The 23,688-nt window shown below is 39.3% G+C and overlaps 1 protein-coding gene across 4 annotated transcripts in view; it reads left to right on the top strand.

Moving 5' to 3' along the window:
- The window catches only part of PAPSS1 (3'-phosphoadenosine 5'-phosphosulfate synthase 1), a 109,443-nt gene extending 85,973 nt beyond the window's left edge, over positions 1 to 23,470 (top strand). For all 4 annotated transcript variants that reach the window (XM_060104579.1, XM_060104607.1, XM_060104597.1 and 1 more), the window contains 2 exons: positions 7,367 to 7,596; positions 22,775 to 23,470. In XM_060104579.1, the coding sequence (XP_059960562.1) occupies positions 7,367 to 7,596; positions 22,775 to 22,913 (369 nt within the window). In that variant the 3' untranslated portion in view covers positions 22,914 to 23,470. The remainder of the gene's footprint in view (positions 1 to 7,366; positions 7,597 to 22,774) is intronic.
- Positions 23,471 to 23,688: the final 218 nt, after the last annotated feature.

Genomic DNA, 23,688 nt, shown 5'->3' with positions numbered 1-23,688 from the left:
GGACCGGGACGAACCCGTGTCCCCTGAATTGGCAAGTGGACTCTCAACCACTGCGCCACCAGGGAAGCCCAAGAATATTTATTTTTAATTAATTAATTTTATTTATTTATTTTTGGCTGCATTGGGTCTTCGTTGCTGTGCGCCGGCTTTTCTCTAGTTGCAGCAAGTGGGGGCTACTCTCCATTGCAGTGCACAGGCTTCTCATTGCGGTGGCTTCTCTTGTTGTGGAGCACGGGCTCTAGGCACGCAGGCTTCAGTAGTTGTGGCACATGGGCTTAGTTGCTCCGCGACATGTGGGATCTTCCCGGACCAGGGCTCGAACCCGTGTCCCCTGCACTGGCAGGCAGATTCTTAACCACTGTGCCACCAGGGAAGTCCTGCACAATATCTTAATCTATGATGGCTGGCAGGGAGAAGCCATTATAGGATTTGCATAGATCAATCTCATTTCTTTAAGAGTTGATTATAATTTGAATCATGAACTACACCTCTATTAGCGCTACTGGGTATCAGAACTTAATTCTTACTTCTCTTACATTGTGGAAGTTAAGTAAAGAGTCAAGTGAACATTAGTTGCAAAAATGTATTTGGGGAGGAAATTCTGAAACAAATATCGATTTATTTCTATGACTTATTCTGAGTAGTCATTATTCTGGCATCCATTTTATTTTATTTTACTATAGTTGATTTACAATATTGTGTTAATTTCAGGTGTTCAGCTTCAGATTCTTTTCCATTATAGGTTATTACAAGATATTGTATATAGTTCCCTGTGCTATGCTGTAAATCCTTGTTGTTTATTTTATACGTAGTCATGTGTATCTGTTAATCCCATACAGTACTCCTAATTTATCCTTCCCCCTCCCTTTTCCCCTTTGGTAACCATAAGTTTATTTTCTGTGTCTGTGAGTCTGTTTCTGTTTTGTAAGTAAGTTTATTTGTATCATTTTTTTAGGTTCCATATAAGTGATATATAATATTTGTCTTTCTCTGACTTCACTTAGTATGATAATCCCTAAGTCCATCCATGTTGCTACAAATGGCAGTATTTCGTTTTTTTGTCACTGAGTAATATTCCATTGTATAAATATACCTGTTGAGCTGAGAAGGCAGAGATTGGATTTTAGGGCTGCTGGAGCAGCTGAGACTTGCAGTATAGAGCTAAGGCAGCAGAAGACTGTGAGGGTGTTCCCCATGGTTCCTTGGACTGCATTCGTGCAGGGCAAGACTCTGAGGCCTGGTAGAGAGTGGCTGCAATAAGTTTGAGAGTGGATTGAAGATACCAGAGGTTATTCATTGTTGGAAGATGACATTCCAGCTCAGCTAGAGTGGAGAAACCTTGCTAACACCCTTGGCATTCAACTAAGACATCAGAAACACATGCTTTAGGATCAAAGACCACACCCTAGAGAAACAGTGTATCAATTTGGGTACAGTCAGGAGGTGGGAAATCACACAGAATTGGACAGGGGAAGTTTAAAGAATTGTTAAGCTTTAATAGAGAAGTAACTACAAAGATGTAGAGTGAACTCTAAAGGGTGTCCTGGGGCTGAGGGAGATTACCAAAGGAAAGATAGATACACTTGGAAAAGGGATCCTCTCCCCAAAGCTGGGCTTCAGATCTCACTGGAAAAGGTATGGTTTCATCCCACTGGATGGTGAAGTTCAGTAGATTGCCTGGACCACACTGGTTCACAGATGCCACATAGCAGGGAACAACCCTCTGGTTCACAAGCTAGCTGGGGCTAATAGACTGGGGCTCAGTGGGGGTCAGGGCGTTGGGAGCTGGCTTGCTGCCAGATTGGTGCACAGTGTGATACCCATGTTGGAATTAATGCAGGAAACAACCCTCTGAGGCACAGATGAGCACAGGGTGGTGCGTGAGTGAGCAGAGGGAGTCTGGGAGCTGCTGGTGGTAGGCTTGGAGCGTACTGGTGATTGCATTAGGAGGGCTGCAGCAAGGTGGTCACTGGACTCAGGCTAGGGCTTTGAGGTTGTTGAAGGATTGTGCACTTTGAGTTTGCTGCTGGACCAGACTGCCACCAACTCTCCCCATACTCAGGTACCACTACACACCCTTCCTTCTACAATGTCCCTCTTCTGATAAAACTTAACATTTTGCTCACTGTGAAGGGGAAATGCTTAGTTTTCAATCCGTTATCTCAGAGCAAATACTGAGGGTGAATTTGGAGTTGAAAGGCAGTGGGTTGATAATTGGCCCAAAAAGCTAGACTGGACCTGCCCAACAAGGTTTAAAACTGAGCCTGAAAAAGATAAGGAGAGGTGCCAGTAAATTACCTGCCTGCTAGAATCAGGCTCTTAACATTCTAAAGGAAAAAAGCACCATTCAGACTCCTTAAAACAAGTCATTGGGGCTTCCCTGGTGGCGCAGTGGCTGAGAGTCCGCCTGCCAATGCAGGGGACACGGGTTCATGCCCCAGTCCGGGAAGATCCCACATGCCGCGGAGCAGCTGGGCCCGTGAGCCATGGCCGCTGAGCCTGTGCATCCGGAGCCTGTGCTCTGCAACGGGAGAGACCACAGCAGTGAGAGGCCCGCGTACCAAAAAAAAAAAAAAAAAAAAGAAAGGATAAATTCAAAGAAAGCCACAATTAAGCACATAGTAGTCAATCTTCTGGAAATTTATGATAAAGAGAGGAAGCTTAAAAGTAGAGGGATGGGGAGGGTGAGAGGAAGAGGGAACAATAGGGAAATAATAGGAATGATGGCTGACTTCTCGAGCATTATGAACTAGAAGCAATGGAGTAACATTTTTAAGCGAGAAAAAAAGTAAAAACAAGTCTGTAATCTAGAATTCTGTATTCAAGCAAAAATAAAGGTGAAGTAAAGACATTTTAGATAAATGAAAGTTGAGAATTTTATTAGGGAGGAAAAGTTTTTCAGAACCCTCCAGCAGACTTCCCAAGAGATTCTGTTATTTGCTTAGATGCCCATGCTGTAGGGCTGTATGTCAGGGAAGGCTGAGAAAGCAAGGACCCGACATTTTCATCATTTAGGGTGCCGTTTCTGTCATCAAGGAATAGGGAGATCAGGGCAAAGAGAAATTAGTTGTTGTGGAGGCAACTAGCAGTCTTTGCCACCTGTGAATTAAATTACTTCTATAATCAGAAAAAAAAATGACAAAGCTAGTTGTTATTTGCTACACAGATGAAAGTAAAGCCAAAAATAAGTCATTTGTTGTTCAGTTGGCCATTTACAGATTCTTAGAGGGGTTTATAGAAAACTTTTAGGTATCATCTTATGTTCCTTCTTCACTATGCATTCAGTTTCCCGATAATGATGCTAGCCACTGGGCATGAAAAGATAAATAATACATCTTGACCTCAGTCTGCTGGCTAGATAGATAGCTCTTACTGATTTTTAGCAGCCATCTTCTGGGTAGTATGTCATCTTTAGAGACTGAATGAATTTTCTTTAGAAACACTGGTTAGGAAGCAATTAATTCAACTGTGATTGTCAGAAAATACAGAATAATACTAACAGCAGCAATATTTGTGACTGTCCTTTATTGAGGACCAGGTGGTGTCCTGAATATTTTCAAAACTCCCAGCAGTCTTATGCATTAAGTATTATCATTCTCATTTTTATAAACTGGGAAACTGAGGCTTATATAAGGAAGTTGCCTAAGGGCATTCCATCACTAAGGGGCAAAGCTAGGATTCAAATCTAGGACAACCTGACTCTAAATAAAGCCTGTATTCTTAACCAGATACTGATGGCTGTGGGCTGACTTGCATTCTCTGGATTAAAACATATTACCTGTTCAGTAGGTTATAACTTGACTCACACTAGGCATTCTTGGAAGAGTTATGTGTGATTTGCCTATTCATGGCTGTTAAAATTTAAAAAGTATTCTCATAAGGGAACCATTCACTAAAATATATATTGAAATCATTCAGGTCACCTGCAGGAGAATGCTGACTCCATGTTTGTTGTGTTTACATTTAATTTACTCATATAACTTCTAAAAGAAGTCAGAGAAGCAGTTTAAATTTCTGGCAATTTTACAAGACAGAATTAGCACTGGCCCCTGTCACCAATAAGCTTTTGAAAAATATTCCTAGTTTAATGACCATTTGGCACTTGAATGATTTAAGCATCCAGACATAAATATTTAATGAGAAAAGTAAGTTCACCTAAATTCAGAAAACTTAGACTGCCCTTTTAATTTAACTCTGTAAGCAGTAGCTATTTTTCCTGAGACAGAAAAGACTTTCCATTTAAGTGGAGTTGCAGAGTAGTTAATTGATGATTTGGTTCTGACTGACCCCTTGATAAAAATTCTGAGTGTGAACTAGCAAAGGTCTTCTGTGGGTCTCTTGTGAAGGGGCAGAGGGGAATGAGCCGAAATTTCATGAAGAGCTGAATCTGGGATGGGTGGGCGTATGTGGGGAACAAAGCATCATGCTTTGCCATCCTGTTCATACAGAACTATTGCAGCTCAATGCAAGCAGAAGTAATACTGTAGTAGGAAAAGAGGTAGTTTACTATAGGGCCTTAGGGTCCTTTCTATTTAGTTGGCTTATGGGGAAAGCAAACTAGGATAGTGCTCTGGAGGCTTTTTAATGGTCTATGTTTGGAAGTGGCATGCATCACTTTGGCTCTCATTCCTTCCGCCAGAACTCAGCCATATGGCCACACTGCAAGGGAGACTGAGAATTGTATTAAACTGTGTGTTCAGGAAGAAGAAGGATGGTACGAGGCACATAGAAACACAAGTATATGGAAAACTAAGCAAGTGGAAAAAAATCAAGACAATTATTAACTCTAGGGAAAACAAACAGTTGTACAAGGAGAGGAATAAAATAAAGATGATTACAACTAACATTTATTGTGTACTTACTCGATACCAGGTACTATTCTAAGTCCTCACATGTTTCATGTGTTAATTTTCTTAAAAATTGAAGGCGATAAATACTACTGTAATTCCCATATTACAGATGAATGTTTATTTCACCGAAGTATTGGTATCACTGTATTTCTTAGATAAATTGGATAGGGAATGAGGCTAGTGGAGTAAGAGCCAAATATCTTCTTCTTCTCTTTTTTAAAAAAAAATATTTATTTATTTATGGCTACCTTGGGTGTTCATTGCTGCCCACGGGCTTTCTCTAGTTGCGGCAAGCAGGGGCTACTCTTCATTGCGGTGCGTGTGCTTCTCATTGCAGTGGCTTCTCTTGTTGCGGAGAACGGGCTCTAGGTACGCCGGCCTCAGTAGTTGTGGCTTGTGGGCTCTAGAGCACAGGCCTCAGTAGTTGTGACGCACGGGCTTAGTTGCTCCGTGGCATGTGGGATCTTCCTGGACCAGGGCTCGAACCCACGTCCCCTGCACTGGCAGGCGGATTCTTAACCACTGCGCCACCAGGGAAGTCCCATATCTTCTTTTATAGTAGGAAATATAAGTAATGTGGAAATAATGACTGTGTTACAGTTGATCCTTGAACAACACAAATTTAAACTGTGTGGGTCCACTGATACTCAGGTGTTTTTCAGTAAATACCTACGGTACTACATAGTTTTGTGGTTGATTGAATCCATGGATGCAGAACCTTGGTTGCAGGGGGCTGACTGTGAGACTTGAGCATCCACAGATATTGAGGATGACAGTATATAATATCTAAAATTAAACAGTCAAGATGCAGCAGTGTACACATGCTGCTTAGAAATATAGAGGTAAGGACTTCCCTGGTGGTTCAGTGGTTAAGACTCCGTGCTCTCAATGCATGGGGCATGGGTTCAATCCCTGGTCAGGGAACTAGAGCCTGCATGCCCCAACTGAAGATTCCGCGTGCCACAGCTAAGACCCAGTGCACCCAAATAAATAAATAAATAAATATTTAAAAGAAAAAGAAATACAGAGGTAAATATCTGTAGAAACAACTAAGAACGTTGAAACTCCTCAGGGTGACCAATTCAAGTGTAGGGTATGGGATTGCCCCGTGTTCTTGTACTTTCTGAACTATGTTGATAAAAATAAAGTACTTGGTATAAGAGAAACTATCAAGAGAGATAAAATGAAAGTGATGTGTAGTGGTCATCATTTATACCTCTTTTCACACAGAACCGAGATGGTTTTGTAAATCACTAAATAATGGAGCCATACACTGAAAGGGAGCTAAGACCAGGTTTGTACCTGTGTTTGTTCTACACTCTATTGGCCGAGTCACTTAACCTTTGAGGGTTTACTTCCTTCGAGTTTTAATGAGTTACTTTAACTTCTAAAGTTCTATAGTTCTAGATGTTAGACTAATTTTTGTTTTTAAACAGTATTAATGTGAAAGTGTAGGCTACAGAGGTAGCTTTGGATGCAGCATGGCTATTTAGTCACAACCAACACCTTGTTTTATTCTTACCTAGTATCTTAGGTAGTAATCATTTAGGTGACATTTAGGATTTTCTCAGTACCGGTTTATGTAAATATTCATATAATTTAAATAATTTTCACCCAATTTTTTTTAACCTATTAAAGTATAACACAGAGAAAAGTACATACATCACAGTGTACACACAGCTCAGTGAACTCTTACAGTGAGCATACTCTGATTACCAGCACCCAGATTGGATCCTGGGTCAAGAAACAGCATTACTAGAGACTCCTAGAACTAACATCCAAGTGGATTAGGTACAAGCTTTTATTTCCAAGGTTGGTCACAGTATTCAAACTTTCAGTTATAAAATGAGTAAGTTCTGAGGATCTATTGTACACCATGGTGTTTGTGGTTAATAATACTGTATTGCATACTTGAGATTTGCTAAGAGAGTAGGTCTTAAGTGCTCTCACCATAGGCACAAAAAGGTAACTGTGCTGTAATGAATGTGTTCATTAACTTGATTGTGGTATTTCACAATGTATATGTATATCAAATCATTGCATTGTAGGCTTTAAAGATAAACAGGTTTATTTGTCAATTATACTCAATAAAGCTGTGGAGAAAAAAAGAACATTATCATTACCCCAGAAGCCCCTTTCAGTTGCCTCTCTCAGAGGATCAACCACCAGCCTGATTTCTAACCAACATAATAGATTTTGAACTATATATAAATGACATCTAGTAGTTGTATAAAATCCTACACATAGACACAGATGTACATTCATATATCTCTTACCAGTAAAACAAATATATAGATACATATACATAAACATCCATACCATATATACTTTTAGATTTTTTGGAAGGGGAGGGGTTACCAGTTCTGTTTCTGGCTTCCCAAAGTGAACATTTTAATCTGTTGAGATTTCCTACTGATACTGACTGTATAAGAAGTATATGCATTTATTATCCACTTATTACTTCTAAGTGCTGGTCATAAAATCATGGTTATCTAATAGGAAAATTTTTGTTCTAGGTCCAGTGGCATTGCAGAGCACGGATGGTTGCAGGAGCCAATTTTTACATTGTTGGACGAGACCCTGCTGGCATGCCTCATCCAGAAACAGGGAAGGGTCTGTATGAGCCAACTCATGGCGCCAAAGTGCTGACCATGGCCCCTGGCCTAATCACCTTGGAAATAGTTCCCTTTCGAGTCGCGGCTTATAACAAGAAAAAGAAGCGGATGGACTACTATGACTCTGAGCAGTAAGCTTTACAGTCTCTGCATGAATCTGTGAAACACTTTGTGCTCTAAGCTGCTCCGAGGGCTTTAACGCATTGTCTCATCTTTACTATAACTTATCAGTGACAAGCTTTGTTGTACCTATTTCAGAGAAAGGCAAACCAGGGAAACAAATTTCTCAATATTTCAGAAGTTAGAAGTAGAAATAAAAATTGAATCTGGTTTCTTGGTTCATGATCTCAGGAATTTTGTTGTGAAGTGTTTAAGGGAACACTTCACTTGAACTCAAGCAGTATGGCTCCAGAGCCTATGCTCTTGACCACTAAGAGTGCAACTTCTTTCTTCAAAGATCTTAGAAGGAACAAAAAAATAACGACCTTTTAATACAAATTATTGGTAGTATTGAGCATGCATCTATCTTCCTTTGACTGACCAACTTTTATTGCTATCTATAGATAATATCAGTACAGACATACCTCAGAGATACTATGGGTTCGGTTTCAGACCACTGTAATTAAAGCAAGTATCTCAATCAAGCAAGTCAGACAAATATATTTATTTCCTAGTACATATACAAGTTGTATTTACACTATACTGTAGTATATTAAGTATGCAATAGCCGTATTTCTAAAAAAACAATTTACATACCTCAATTAAAAAATACTTTATTGCTAAAAAATAAAGTATTATCTGAGCCTTCAGTGAATTGTAATGTTTTTGCTGGTGGAGGGTCTTGCTTAGGTGTTGAGGGCTGCTGACTGATCAGATGGTGGTTGCTGAAGTGTGGGGGGCTGTGGTGATTTCTTAAAGCAGAACAACAATGAAGGTTGCTGCATTGATTGGCTCTTCCTTCCACAAATGGTCTCTCGATAGCGCACAATGCTGCTTAATAGCATTTGACCACAAGAGAGCTTCTTTCAAAATTGGAGTCAGTCCTCTCAAACCCTGCCACTGCTTTTTATCAACTAAAGTTTATGTAATATTCTAAATTCTTTGTTGTCATTTAAAAATCTGTACAGCATCTTATTGAGAGTAGATTCCACCTCAGGAGATCACTTCCTTTGCTCATCCGTTAGAAGCAACTCTTCCATCTGTTTAAGTTTTATTGTGAGATTGCAGCAATTCAGTCACATCTTCAGACTCCACTTCTGATTCTAGTTCTCTTGCTATTTCCACCACATCTGCAGTTTTTTCCTCCACTGAAGCCTTGAACCCCTCCAGTCATCCATGCATGTTGGAATCAGCTTCTCCCAAACTCCTGTGAATGTTAGTATTTTGACCTCTTCCCAGGAATCACAAATGTTCTTAATGGCATCTAGACTGACGAATCCTTTTTGGAAGGTTTTCAATTGACTTTGCCCATGTCCATCAGAGGAATCACTATCTATGGCAGCTATAGCCTTATGAAATGTATTTCTTAAATAAGAAGACTTGAAAGTGGAAATTAGTCCTTTATCCACAGGCTACAGAATGGATGTTGTGTTAGCAGGCATGAAAATAGCATTAATCTCGTTGTACATCTTAATCAGAGCTCTTTGGTGACCAGGTGCATTGTCGGTGAGTCGTCATATTTTGAAAATCTTTTTTTCTGAGCAGTATGTCTCAACAGTGGGCTTAAAATATTCAGTAAACCATGTTGTAAGCAGATGTGCTGTCATCCAGGCTTTGTTGTTCCATTTATAGAGCACAGGCAGAGTAGATTTAGCATAATTCTTGAAGACAGTAGGATTTTTGGAATGGTAAATGAACATTGGCTTCAACTTAAAGTCACCAGCTGCATTAGAGAGCCAAAGGACAAGAGAGCCTGTCCTTTGAAGCTTTGAAGCCAGGCATTGACTTGTCTTTAGCTGTGAAAGTCCTAGATGGCATCATCTTCCAAGAGAAGGCTGTTCATCTACATGGAAAATCTGTTGTTTAGTGTAGCCACCTTCATTAATGATCTGAACTGGTTCTTTTGGATAATTTACTGCAACTTCTACCTCAGCACTTGCTGCTTCACTTTGCACTTGTGTGCTGTGGAGATGGCTTTCCCTTAAATCTCATGAACCAACCTTTGCTGGCTTCAGACTTTTCTTCTTAAACCTCCTCACCTCTTTCAGCCTTCATGGAATTGAAGAGAGCTAGGGCCTTGCTCTGGATTAGGCTTTGGCTTAAAGGAATGTCGTGGCTGGTTTGATCATCTGTGAAGACCAGTAAAACTTTCTCCATATCAGCAATAAGGCTGGTTTTGCTTTCCTGTCATTCATGCGTTCACTGGAGCAGCACTTTTAATTTCCTTCAAGAACTTCTCCTTTGCACTCACAGCTTGGCTGTTTGGCACAAGAAGCCTAGCTTTCAGCCTGTCTTGCTTTTCAACATGCCTTCCTCACTAATAAGCTTAATCATTTCTAGCTTTTTTTTTTTTTTTGCGGTACGCGGGCCTCTCACTGTTGTGGCCTCTCCCGTTGCGGAGCACAGGCTCCGAACACGCAGGCTCAGCAGCCATGGCTCACGGGCCCAGCCGCTCCGCGGCATGTGGGATCTTCCTGGACCGGGGCACGAACCCGTGTCCCCTGCATGGGCAGGCGGACTCTCAACCACTGCGCCACCAGGGAAGCCCCTCATTTCTAGCTTTTGATTTAAAGTGAGACACGTGCAATTCTTCCTTTGACTTGAAAACTTAGAGGCCATTGTAGGGTTATTCACTGATCTAGTTTCAATATTGTTGTGTCTCAGGGAATAGGGAGGCCCAAGGAGAGGGCAAGAGACTGGGGAACTGCAAGTTGGTGGAGCAGTCAGAACACACACGTTTATTGATCAAGTTCACCATCTTATACGGCCGTGGTTCACGGCGCTCCAAAACCATTGCAGTGGTAACATCCAAGATTATAGATCACCAAATATAATAATAATGAAAAAGTTCGAAATATTGTGAGAATTACCAAAATGTGACACAGAGACACGAAGTGAGCAAATGCTGTTGGGAAAATGACGCTAACAGACTTGCTTGATGCAGGGTTGCCACAAACCTTGAATATGTGAAAAGTGCTACAAAATGAAGTGCAATAAATGAGATAGGCCTGCAGGTAGTACACTCTGTAAATTTAGAGTGGCAGCATGAGGCTCTAGCGTCAGAAGTTATGAGTGCTAGCCCTGTTCTTCCTGCATGACTTGAGATTCCTGTGTCATCTCTGGCCTTGTTTCTTCATCTCTACAATGATGGCAGTGGATGAGTTGATTCCCTTCTAGCTCAAAATCTGTAGTCATTTCTGGGAATCGTAGCTCCTAGTTATTTTTACATTAGTAGGTGCTTCATGCTTTGTTGATTGATGCTTATTTAGTACGAATTACATCTGCTTATTTAGTACCCCTGCTTTTTTAGTATAAATTACAATTCATGTTCAGTAAGTAGTTGTCTCTCAGTATCTGGCGGGGGGGAGGATCGGTTCCAGGACCCCCCACAGGTAACAAAATCTGCAGATGCTCAAGTCCCTTAATATAAAATGGTGTAGTATTTGTATTTAACCTACACACATCCTCCTCTCTACTTTAAATTACCTCTAGAATACTTATAATATCTAATACAGTATAAATGCTATGTAAGTAGTTGTAAATACAATGTAAATGCTATGTAAATAGTTGCCTGCCCATGATAAGAGGTTTGTTGATTTTGTTTACCCCTTCAAGAAACCCGCTCTTGGTTTTACAGGTTTATATTTTGGAACTTTCTGGAATTCTCCCCTTACCTCCAGATATTTTCAATCAGAGGTTGATTGAATCCTTGGATGTGGAAACCATGGATATAGAGGGTTGGCTCTATTTTTAATTTATGTTTTATCAGTTCACCTCTACTGGCAGGTGCTAATTAAAAACTGACTGAGTCTAATGACTTCTAATCTGAGAGCGCTCATCCTTTTTCCCTTGATACTGTGCAGTTGACTGCGCATTCAGGAATAACGCTGATCCTAACCCTGCGTCCTCATTTGTTGTAGCCTTTTTTGTGATGGTGCAGACAAGAAGGAAAAGAAACTTTTTAAAAATCAACACATTCTCTTGTTTCTGAAAGGGACATAAAATTTGGTGTCATTTAATTAAATGATAAGTTATCTGGATAAAGAAATAATACTGTTAACAGTGGAGTTTGAGGGATTTGTTGGCTTCTCGTTTAATGATAATAATTCTGGAGAAATGCATAATTTTAGATGATAGCAGTCTTCTCTGAGTGATGGACTGTAGCAACATACAGGAAAACCTTATGAGTCAATGAACAGAAAAGGCTTATTGGACAGCTGGTTTGGGGAAATATGAAAGAACTCCGGGCTGTTCCCAATAGCCTTGGTGTGGCCACTCGAGACTGTTATTTTCTGAAGATCCAAGTTGTGGCCCAGGTTATAGTATACTTCAGAACCACACCATGAGAAGAATTTGCAATAAACCAGAATATTTTTACCCTTGTACAAAATCAGGGTTTGCCAATACCTAGAAATAGCTCTAAATTGTGGCGTGTTTTGTTTTGCCCTAAAAATAAATGTGTGTGTGATTATGTATGCGTATGTCTCTATATATATACTTATATACATACATAGACACATTCTACAATTTCACTGTCTAAATAAAAGTGCAGCTATAAAAGTGATGTGCTGAGAGTTGTAAATGGACTTTTTCTACCAAAGAGATGCCTTACAAGCTTAAAGAAAATTTCTTTAAAGAAAAAGCAATTAGAGTAAACCTTGAACTATATTACTGCAAAAGGTGATTGAAAGTACAAATTAAATAAATTCCTTAAATAAATTAAGGAAAATAAAAAAGTTTCAAATATAGGTCTGTCCTTCTTTGGTTCAAAATATGTAGGGCCACCATCAGAGATATTAATTTCCTTAGTCTTGAGAGAGGATTAGCCATTGACAGTTCTTTTGAAAGCTCCCCCCCACACACAGAGGGTAGCCTTGCCTTCCTACAAATCTGTAGACTATATAGTGTCAGAGATGGAATCCTGGGCAGGGCACCCCTTCACTTCTCACCCAGCATGCAATTTATTTGTATACTTCGTGTACAAGATGTTTGAGCATAACCTTGTTCTGAAAGTAACAATCACTTATAGAGTGAGGGGTGAGAAATAGAATTGTTCTGCTAGTGGCCAAATGCTTAAAACTTAGGTGAGTTTCCATTTTGATGAGTTAAGGAAGCAAAACTAAATAGAGTTGAGCTTTTCTTTTACACTTCTTGTGCTGATGTGTTTCCTTACTGTGGTTTCTTTGTGTGATCAGCTGATTTAATCACACACAGGATCCTAGAACCCATCTGTACGTAGCTGAATGATGTGCTGGGAAGCCCTTGATAACTTTCATGTTTTGTTAAATCTGTGTAATATTTCTTTAAGTCTCTCTTTTAATCATTCGAAAGCTAAATAATTACATCAGTTCTCATAAGATTTTCCAATGATGAATTCTATATTAGTTGCATGACTGGCTCATTTTCTTGGAATTTTTTTGAGTTACCAAATCTTTATAAATTGTAACTTGGGGAGCTTTAAAACTGCCTTAGTTTTCTAATTTTTTATATTTATGTTCAAATATAATTAAGTTGATGGGATATGTTGGAAAGTGATTAAAATTTTGTGGAAAGGCGATAGTCTTTGATGTAGTGAGAAAACAGTTATTAATTATGCACATATGAGGTTGTCTTATGTTTGATTAATGGATGTTATTCAATGCCAGATTTTATGTAATTAATGATTTTGTAGCTTTTGATTTGATTAAATACCAGTGTAAGGCAAGGCTTAGGGAGAAAGAAACAAACTTCATCAAGATTACAGGCAAGATATTATTGATAAGAATTATGATAAAAATCATCTGTTTATACTTAGGAAGTTAAGTAGGTTCATATTAACTGTAATAATGACTCAAGGAAATTGAGCTTTAGGAGTACAAGATTAAAGCCCATTCTTTCAGATATTACAAACTTTTAGAGATAATTCAGCTATTTCTATTTTTTTCTCCTTTATGCAGTAAATCTTCTTTGTATTTGGATAGATAAATAAAAAATTTTGGTTGAGATTATTGAAGTAGCAACTCACCAGAAAGAGAGTGCACATGAGTGAGAGTGCCTGGTGGAGATGGGTCAGTGAGGGGACAGGTGGACATAAATGTTTGCTGTCTGGTTATTTCCATGTTATCAGTAGAGTACTTCTCACTATCATGGCCTTTTTTGTTGCGGAGTTCAGGCTCCAGACGCGCAGGCTCAGTAGTTGTGGCTCACGGGCCTAGTTGCTCTGCGGCATGTGGGATCCTCCCAGACCAGGGCTCGAACCCGTGTCCCCTGCATTAGCAGGCAGATTTTCAACCACTGTGCCACCAGGGAAGCCCAGTGTCAATTTTTAAAAGCATTCTACTTAGAGGCATCCTTCAAGGCTTTTCTCATATATTCTTAACTTCTTTTATTTACTTTCTACAGGAAAGCTTATCTTTTCTAGTGGTTTCTGTGTGGTGACTCTTAAAGCTATTCCTCAGTGTTTCCAAGTTGCTAATTATGTTAGTTTTCTATCTCTGTGTAACAAATTGACACAAAGTTAGTGGCTTAAAACATTACTCATTTATTACCTCACAGTTCCTTAGGTCAGAAGTCTGGGTGGGCCAAGCTGGACTCTCTGGCCAGGCTGGGCTCTTATCTGAAGGCTCTGAAAAGAATCAAGTTCCAAGATGACCCTTGTTGGCAGAATTCAGTTCCTTACGGTTTTAGGACTGAGCTCCCCATCTTCTCACTGGCTATCACAGTGGAGGGGATTGCTCTCTGCAGCTAGAAGCCACGTTGAGAGTCTTCCTTGTGGGCCCCCTCATCTCAGCAGTAGAACCTCCCTCAGGTCAAATCCCTCTCAGCCTTCAAATCTCTGACTACTTACTGCTGTCATCTGAGAATATTTGCTTTTAGAGAGCTTTAGTGATTAGGTTAGGCCCACTCAGATAATTTCACTATTTTAGGTCAACTGATTAGCAACTTTAATGGCATCTGCAAAATTCCTTTTGCCATATAAGGACATATCATGGTAGTAACACCATGGGGTGAAGGTCATGAAGGCCATCTTAGAATTCTCTCTACCACGCTAATGGGTGTTTTCTGCTTAGATTTCTTGTTATTATTTAAAATGCCCAGAAGCAACTTTACCTTTCCCCTCATATATCTCCAAATCCTAAATTTCCTTAGTTACTTGTTCTCCCCGTTGTGTAGAATCTTGAAGTCCTTTATCCTTCCACCTCACTCTTCACATCCAGGTCTTGTCACATTGACCCCTGAAATATTTCTTGTGTAAATTCTTTTCTTTTTCTTTCTTGCTATGTAGTCTTTGCCATACATAAATATTTCTGTTAGAGTACTGGGGAACTGTCTTTTCCATTCATTTATAAAGTGCTTTGTTTTTATTAATTTTAATGTTTCTTTTAAAAACTTGTAGAAGTCTGACTGTAACTGCATGAACTTGCCAATGAATCTTGTCCTGTGTTTGTAGATTTTGCACATATTTTATTGCAGGGGGTTATTGCATAACCATTAACTGATAAGGTCTAATTTAAAATCTGTTGCATTGTCTTTTCTTACTATACATTTTAATCATAATTAGGGACATAACACTGTATATTTTTAAAAGTCAAATTATATATTTTATATATGCTGTGTCTTGTTTTAAAGTCAACATGTTACATTGAAATTAGTATAAAACTTTCCAACTTTGCTATGCTTTATTCATTTATTAACTATTTGTTGAGTCTTTACTACGTACATGTCATTGCTAAATGTGGGCACTGTGGTTGGAAACAAGCAGATATTGTTATTGCCTTCATAGGACTTACATTCTAGAGAAGACAGACAGTAAACCTCTTAAGGATGGCATGTGCTTTGCAGAAGACTTCTGGGAAGCTCTGCTAGCACTTGTGTGACCAAGTCTGGGTTATCAGGGATGGGTTCCTGGAGCAAGAGACATTTGAGCTGAGCTGCAGAAGATGACTTAGGCATTCCCTTGGTAAAGAAGGAGGTAATAGCATTCTGGACAAAGGGATAAGTGCATGCAAAGGTGCTGAGGTGAGATAGACTCAGAGGGTTTGGGAAGAAGGCCAGGGTGGGCTGGAAAAGAGAGTGAAAGGAGGATGATGAGACAGGGACTAGATAAGGCAGTTCTTTGAAAGGTACAAACTGGAATAGATTTTGAAAAGATAGTGTGTTGTTACCATGTACATTAAATATTGGGAAGTTCAGGTTTTTGGTAATTAGGTAAGTTGGATTATACAGGTCGATTCTCCTGAGAAATTAAGTAAAAATTCTGGATAAAGGAAAACGTTTTCATAAAAGTATTGTGCTGATAAGATGATAAGAATTGTGAGGCTAAACCATTAAGTGAAGGTTAGAACTTCAGGTAAGTTGAGTGTTGAAGTTGCTTTTGTCTTGGTTGACCTAGCAAATTTGAGTATTGATTTCCATGGGCTTGACCGAGGTGGGGAGTCCCACAGGAGACACTCCCATTAAGCTGGTGCTCCCTCCCACCTTAGGTAGTTAAGAGAGAATCTGAAGTGAACCCCACCCATTCCCCTACCCCAGGAGACTGAGCACAGCCCTGAGCTTTAGGCTCAAAAGCTCAGAACTGTTCACATGGGCCAAACTCATACTACCCGGGTTGTATCAAAACAAAACAGATAAACAACCAAAAAGCCCTCAAGCCATGAAATTAGTTTTTGGTGGTTCTTAACTGAGCATGCCTCTAAGTATTCAGCAGAAGCAAATGTAGACTGTCGCTAGAGCATTACTCCTTTGTCCTAGACCTCAATTTATTCCCACAAATAATTACACAAGCTTAATGAACAGCTTAAGTAAAAAATGATAAAGTATACAAGGAAACATAGCACCAAAGCAAGGAAAAAAAATAAAAAAGGGAAACTACAGTTGGCACAAGCAGACCTGCCTGTAGAGACTTCACATGCTAGAATTACCAGACATGGATTACAAAATAACTATACTTGCAGTGTTTACTAAAACAAAACCAAGTTTGAAACTACTACGTGGCACATAAAAGTATAGAAATGACCTAGCAGTATAGAAAAGAGAAAGATGGGAGGGAAGTCAGTGTGAAGGTGTGCATTAGTGCAGGCAAGAATTAATGAAATGATGGTTTAGATTTAGGTAGCTTGCAACAGGGGGATTGGAAGAAAGATGAGTAGGCATTCCCTGGAAACTTCTTGTTTGACTGAATGTCTGATAGGAGCTGTTCTCTAGCTTTTATTTATAAGATTTTTGAGGGGAGGAAAACATGATGAATTAAGGATTTTGATAAATTAGTTCGAGACAATTAAATTTTTCATGTATTTCAGTTGGTCTTTGGTTTGGAAACAAAAATTGTTAAATTTGTCATGCATGATGCCATGCTTTTTGGCTCCTGGAAAGAAAGCCATAAATAACTAATTATCTGGTTTTGAACAGATGATTTGTATTTGAAGAGAATTCTTAGTGTTTTTATGTATACTGTACTATATATGAGTTTCTTTTGAGTTAAATGAAAGCTAGTTAGCCCCCAAATAGTTAATTAGATTCACTTATAAGTTACTACCATTATTTTTAGTTCTATCGGAGAAGAAGCTCCCCTTTGTGTCTCTGATTGCTTATCATCTAATTAGTATTTTTTAAAAAGCTGGTCTAATTGAATATGAACTTTTGAAAGATAAAATTGAAGGCCCCTGGGCTGACCCCAGCTTCTTGTCTGAACAGCTTGTGCTGGTGGCTCTGATGGCCACATATGTGGCCTGAGAGACAGCAGATATTTGTAAAGAATTAAAATCTTCAACAAGTGGCCAAGAGCTGTTGTACTTTGGAGTTGGTCAAGATGCTGGCCATATGTAGTTGTGTGTCCCACATGGGACAAGTTGCTGGACCCACAGGGTCCCACATAGTCTGCTGGATGGTGTGCTTTTTCTGTCCTTGCGTTCTAACCCCTTCCGCTTCAGTTGTTTCTTTTTGGTTTTTTTGGTTTTGTTTTGTTTTGTTTGTTTTTTGTTTTTTGGGGTGTGTGTGTTTGTGTGTGTGTTTTAAGAGGAGGCGTTCTGTCAGCTGTGGATTGTAAGAATCTGTGACCAAGTGGTTTTGAAAAGGGAAGAAAAAAAAACAGACTTGCATTTCCTTTTTCAGGTGCCATGGAGATGGGTTAACGAGTGTAGTTAGATGGACTAGCTACAATTGCTTTGTAGTGAAAGCCTAAGGTTTAGTAGCCTTTTTCTGTTTCTGCCAGATTCCCAGTTACTCACAGGTAAAGTTCAGAGCTAGTTTTAGAGCATTCCCCAAATGCCTCAGTTTTTACTTGATTTATTTATTTTTTCTGTAAAATGCTATCCATTTAAAGATGTAATTGTGAAAACTGTGATTAGATTACAGATAGTGACTCTAGCGTCAAGTCCTTGCACCTGACTTCTGATAAAAAATAAAATCCTCATGTGAGGGATAGAAATACAAGTCTGAGGCAGAGGGAAATAAATGTGTTTTCCGTAGCCAGGGTGGTGTGGAACCACCAGCATGTGGCAGCAGAAACTCCCGTTTCATGTGATGAAGAAATGCTCGTGGCATGCGGGGCAGATGGAGTGTGAAATAGCGTCAGGAAAAGAGGTACCCAGGGACTTTTGTTTTAAAATTCAATTTCAGAAGGAATGCAAGCAGACTTCTGGATTTCAGACTGTTTGGCATTCTGAGGAAAGAAAGGACTTTAATTGGTCTGGCTTTTTTCCTTTAATCACAAAGTCAGGACAGAGTCATTCTACAAGCTGCTCCCTCATTTCTTTTTCATTGCCCCATCAGGAACAGGTACTTTATGCATGGGACACAGGGTTTCCTTTCTGAATTCAAAATTTTAAATTGACATAGCCAGAAAGATCTACTGTCATAATTTTCCTTAATGACACTTATTTAGGGAATTGATAAGTGACCCTCCTAAGGAACTAAAAAACATTCAAGCAATATCTGTCAAATGATTCTCAGCTGAACTAACCAGTTTTACATCAGGTTGGAATGAGGGTTTTTTAGATGCAATTGGAGAGATCTGGACCCCTCCACACCCTTGACTTCCTCTCCAGATGCTAATTTGCTAAGCCCTGCCCTGAGGGGTAACCTCTCTAGCCTAGAGATAGTCACCAAACTGTGTTGATGGATCCTATTATCAGTTCATTCCCACACAGGTTCTGTTTACCCACAGGAGACAACCTTATTACATTTTTATTGAGAAGGTTGAGACCATCTTGCATTAACCACCTCATCTTTTTCTAACTCCACGTCATCACTATTTCTTCTTTTCTTCATTTTTCACCCTCCTTGTCAGAGCTCCTTTCTCTGTGTTCTTCATCCCAGACTTCTCCATCTTCCATTTCTTCCCTGTTACCCTCTCCTGGCTTTCATCCTCCTTCCTTTTCTCATTCTATGCCACTTATTTTCTTCTGCCTATACACATGCTAAGACCTCCCTTTTCTTGTAAAAAAAAAAAAATCTTTTCTCCACTGTGTATCTCTGCCACTTTACCACTCCATCTCTCCTTCATCATCCACTGAAACTCCTTGATTAAAGAAAATTTAAATTCTGATTCGTTTATCCAGTGGATTTTTCCACCCCTCTTGGTCATCTTCCTTAGCCCCTCTGTGGCCTTCACATTAGAATTGTTTCTTTTTCCATGACTTCCATATAATCATCTTGGTTTTCTTCTTACTCTTTCGACAAATGCTTTCCCTTTTGGCAAGTCTTCTTTCTTGGAGAGCTTATCCATTTTCTCAAACTGGGTTTTCATTTTAGTGTTGATAAATTTAAAAATTATGTTTCTGGGCCTCCCTGGTGGCGCAGTGGTTGAGAGTCCGCCTGCCGATGCAGGGGATACGGGTTCGTGCCCCGGTCTGGGAGGATCCCATATGCCGCGGAGCGGCTGGGCCCGTGAGCCATGGCCGCTGGGCCTGCGCATCCGGAGCCTGTGCTCCGCAACGGGAGAGGCCACAACAGTGAGAGGCCCGCATACCGCAAAAAAAATAAAAATAAAAAAAAAATAAAAATTATGTTTCTAACCCCAACCTTTCCTGAATTTTTTGGAAATCTCCTCTTATAGTCTTGCTTTTTTCCTAGGCCCATCTCACATGCAGTCACTTTCTTTTTCTCCCCTTAAGTTGTAGTCATTTATGTAAGAGAAAGATGATAGCTTACTTCATATTTGAACTATTGTAACCAACACATCTGCATGGGCCAGTTTATTATAGTAGATTTGACTTTTCTTGCACATTGAACACATGATAGAAGTGGGAGCTATTCCCTAGATTTAAACTACTTGAATCCATCTTGCTTTGGAGCAATATCTGTTAAACTTTCCTTTTCTTCGGTCATCTTTGAAAATGTGAGCAGACATTTAAAAGATGTTTTACCTAAGAAGATGAGAGCTGTTGAAATATTGAGTTGAATGTATATCTTCCTGTCTTTCTGGTAGTGCAGGGAATAGAAGAGTGGACAGGTGCCTAGGGGAAGGTGTCACATGCCTGAGTTAAAGAAGTAGTGACTTCTGCTTAATAGCAAGAGATGGGATTATAAAGCATTAACGTTGATTTTCCTGTGGCTGATTAAATGAGTTACACTTTTTTATATTCTTTTTTTTTTTTTTTTTTTTTTTTTGCGGTACGCGGGCCTCTCACCACTGTGGCCTCTCCCGTTGCGGAGCACAGGCTCTGGACGTGTAGGCTCAGCAGCCATGGCTCACAGGCCCAGCCACTCCGCGGCATGTGGGATCTTCCCAGACCGGGGCACGAACCCGTGTCCCCTGCATCGGCAGGCGGACTACCAACCACTGCGCCACCACAGAAGCCCACTTTTTTATATTCTTATCCTGTATGTGTAGCATTCCAGAATAAAACTCTCAGACTCTTAGGTGTTTCAGAGTGGGGTAGGACATTCATTAAAGTCTGGATACCTCACTGGGGAGTTGGAAAGGCCAGAATTAGGGACAGCAGCAAATATGAGAGGGAAACCTAGATCCAGGACCAAGAGTCAAGTTGATCTTAGGAACTAACAGTAGTGGGCAGGCCTGTGGGCAGGCCTAAGGACAGGCCAGATGCAAGATATGTAGAGGCTGGTGATAATATAACCAAGTCCAAGGTTCAGAAAACCAGTGAGCAGTCGGGTCATTGAGCACACAGACAGTGCAAATTAGAAAAGCAGGAGAGGCCAGAAACTGGGGCACACTGGATCATGAGGAAATCACGATAATTCTTCCTTGGTCTGGAGCTCAGTCCTACCAAGTGGACAACCCAAGAGCTCATAGATAGACTAAGTGAACCAGGTTCCCCCAGATCAAGTGGAGGTGAGCAAGGTCAAGAGAGAAGCTAGATCGGAAGATGACTATTGAAGAGGTTATGAAGGGCATGTAGAAACCTCTAGTGTGAATAATCCAGGTTTAGAGAAAAGGGAGTATACAAGGAGCTCAGATGAACCACAGCAATCAGAAACCCCATCTTACCCTTTTTTGGCCAGAGGATGGAGAGTAGTTAGTGACTTGTATAAGACTCTAAATGGTTCTATATTGAATAAAAATTTTCTGTACATATACCTTTTCATTCTTTCATATTTCATCAAATATTTATTGAGTTCCTAGTTAGAAAGCTAATAAAGTACTTGATCACTGGTCATTATTTACTGAATATGCTGTATGTCCCAGCACTGTTCAGATATACTGTTTACTGCTGATGTCTGTCATTTAGGGGTGAATTAATAGCCATTGTAACTCCTGTTGGGCCAGAATAGGGAGTATAATGCTGTGTCAGCATCCTGTTTATCTGCTCTCATCAGGGCAGTGTTCCAAATGATTGAGGTTTCAGATCAGTTAAAGGTCACATTATTTAAAATTATTTAAATCACTTTTGGATAGAGATTTTAAAAATAAGCTCTTATTGATAATAATATATTATTTTAAATTTTATTTTGATATTGATAATATAAATCATCATTGTAGAAAACTGCAGAAAACATCATGACAAAACTAAAAGCACCTGTGATACCACTTCATAGAAATAAGCACTGTTAACATTTGGGTGTATTTCTTTATGATCTTCTCCTCCCCGCACCCCCTTATTTTAACAAAATTGCATTGGTATTGTATATAAAGTTTTGCGTCCTGATTATTTCACTTCCCATTATTACATCGTGAACATTTTATCCAATCTTTAACTATACTTTAATGACTATGTAATTCTGCTCAGGACTGTACCACAATTTACTTAGACCTTCAACTGTTAGATTATTTACAACATTTTTACTATCATAAAACAGTTTTCAGACAGCTATCTTTATGCACAGTGTTTGTTGGCATCTCTGATTATTTCCTTTACGTAGATTCCTAGAAGTGTGATTATTAGTTAAAACATACCTGGCATACCTCTAGAAACAAGGGGCACTTGCAGTTTATGATTTCACTCAATTCTCAGATTAACTCCACAAATAGCAAAGTGGGGATGGAACGTACAGTCACTGACTAGGAGTAAACAGGGGATGTGATCTGGTGACTTGAGTGACCCAGAACTCTTGCTCTGTTCTTGGGTCTGCTATCTAGTCGGTTCCCTTGATTGAGGGAAGAGGTTGAAATTACCAATAGACAGTATGTGTCATAGCCATAGGTGCTCTGTGCTTAATGGTCTAAGGGCTTTTGTGTGTTTTTGTAGGTGTGAAGGTGAAAAGAACTAACACTACCTTTGTGTAATAGCTTATCAATGGAATAACATTGATTATTGCTACTTAAGTGCTGTTGTTATTTTTTAAGTTCCAGTTTTTCTCTTAATGTTCCAAAATGCATTTAGCTTTCCAGATTCAGACTTCCTAGAAAGTTTTCAATATGTGCATCTAAATTCGATGTTTTTCTAAAAAAAAAAATTTCTGTTTCTAAATTATTAGTTGCCAGGGGTTGGGGAGGAGGGAGGGAAATGGGTATGTCTATAAAAGGGCAACCTGAGGGATCATTATTGTATTTTTGTTGGGTTTTTTTTTGTAAGTTTTGATAGTGTGGTGTTTTTTGCTCAATGACAAACTTGAAATCAGGTTGATATTCATAAGTAGTACATTTCATCCAGATATTTTTTTCATTAAGCTTGTCTTCCATGAACAGAAGGAACGAATGTTTTTTTAAAATTTCACTGTAACTAAGTTTTTAAAAATGTGAAATATTTTTCTTTTTTCTCTCCCTTTCAGCCATGAAGACTTTGAATTTATTTCAGGAACACGAATGCGCAAACTTGCCCGAGAAGGCCAGAAACCTCCTGAAGGTTTCATGGCTCCCAAGGCCTGGACCGTGCTGATGGAATACTACAAATCCTTGGAGAAAGCTTAAGCTGTTAACCCAGTCATTTCACCTTTGACACCTCACTGAGTAACAAGAGGGGACCATGTAGTTACTGTTGGCATTTCTTTGTGGTGGTATCTGTATGAACATGCTTCCTAAAAACAGACCCTTTTCCTTAACTAGCATCAGTTTTGGTCTGCCTTATGAGTTCTGTTCTGAACTAGTATAACACACTGCTGGTTTTAATGTATCTTTTCCACTTACTATAGTTAAATATTCCTACAATATAGTCTTTTTGTATTATATTTATGCTTCTGTCTCATGATTTTTTCAACCTGTTATATCAGTTGTAACCAATAGTATACACATTGAATCTCACTTTTCTTCTCTTGAAAAAAGAAAAAAAAATCCACTAAACAATAAACTTGGCTAGACCTTGTTTGGGAATTTTACAAGACGTCTGTAGCATTTAGATTTTTTCTTCTACATTGGAAGTACAGACTGCTTTCTTCCTTCCCATCAGCTATTGATCTCTCAACTGTTATAATCTAAAGTATGTTAATATCTGTGTAAGCCCTGAATGAACTTTATTCAATAAAATTAAACTTTTTGGCTTCTTATTTATGTGACTTTTTAAAAATATTGTTTTGTCTACACATACTTTATCCTTCTTGTGAAGAAGTTTCTGATGGGGAAGGGAAAATACAGGCGTCTTTCATTACTGGAATCTATTGATAATAATTAGTTCCAACCACTGTTTCATAGTGAGTTTTTAAGTGGGAAAACAATAATGCATTCTCAGTCCATCCAAAAACTCAACCTG

This window comes from Mesoplodon densirostris, chromosome 1 (assembly GCF_025265405.1).
Source record: "Mesoplodon densirostris isolate mMesDen1 chromosome 1, mMesDen1 primary haplotype, whole genome shotgun sequence".
NCBI lineage: Eukaryota > Metazoa > Chordata > Mammalia > Artiodactyla > Ziphiidae > Mesoplodon > Mesoplodon densirostris.
This window is presented reverse-complemented; position numbering and strand designations above follow the sequence as displayed.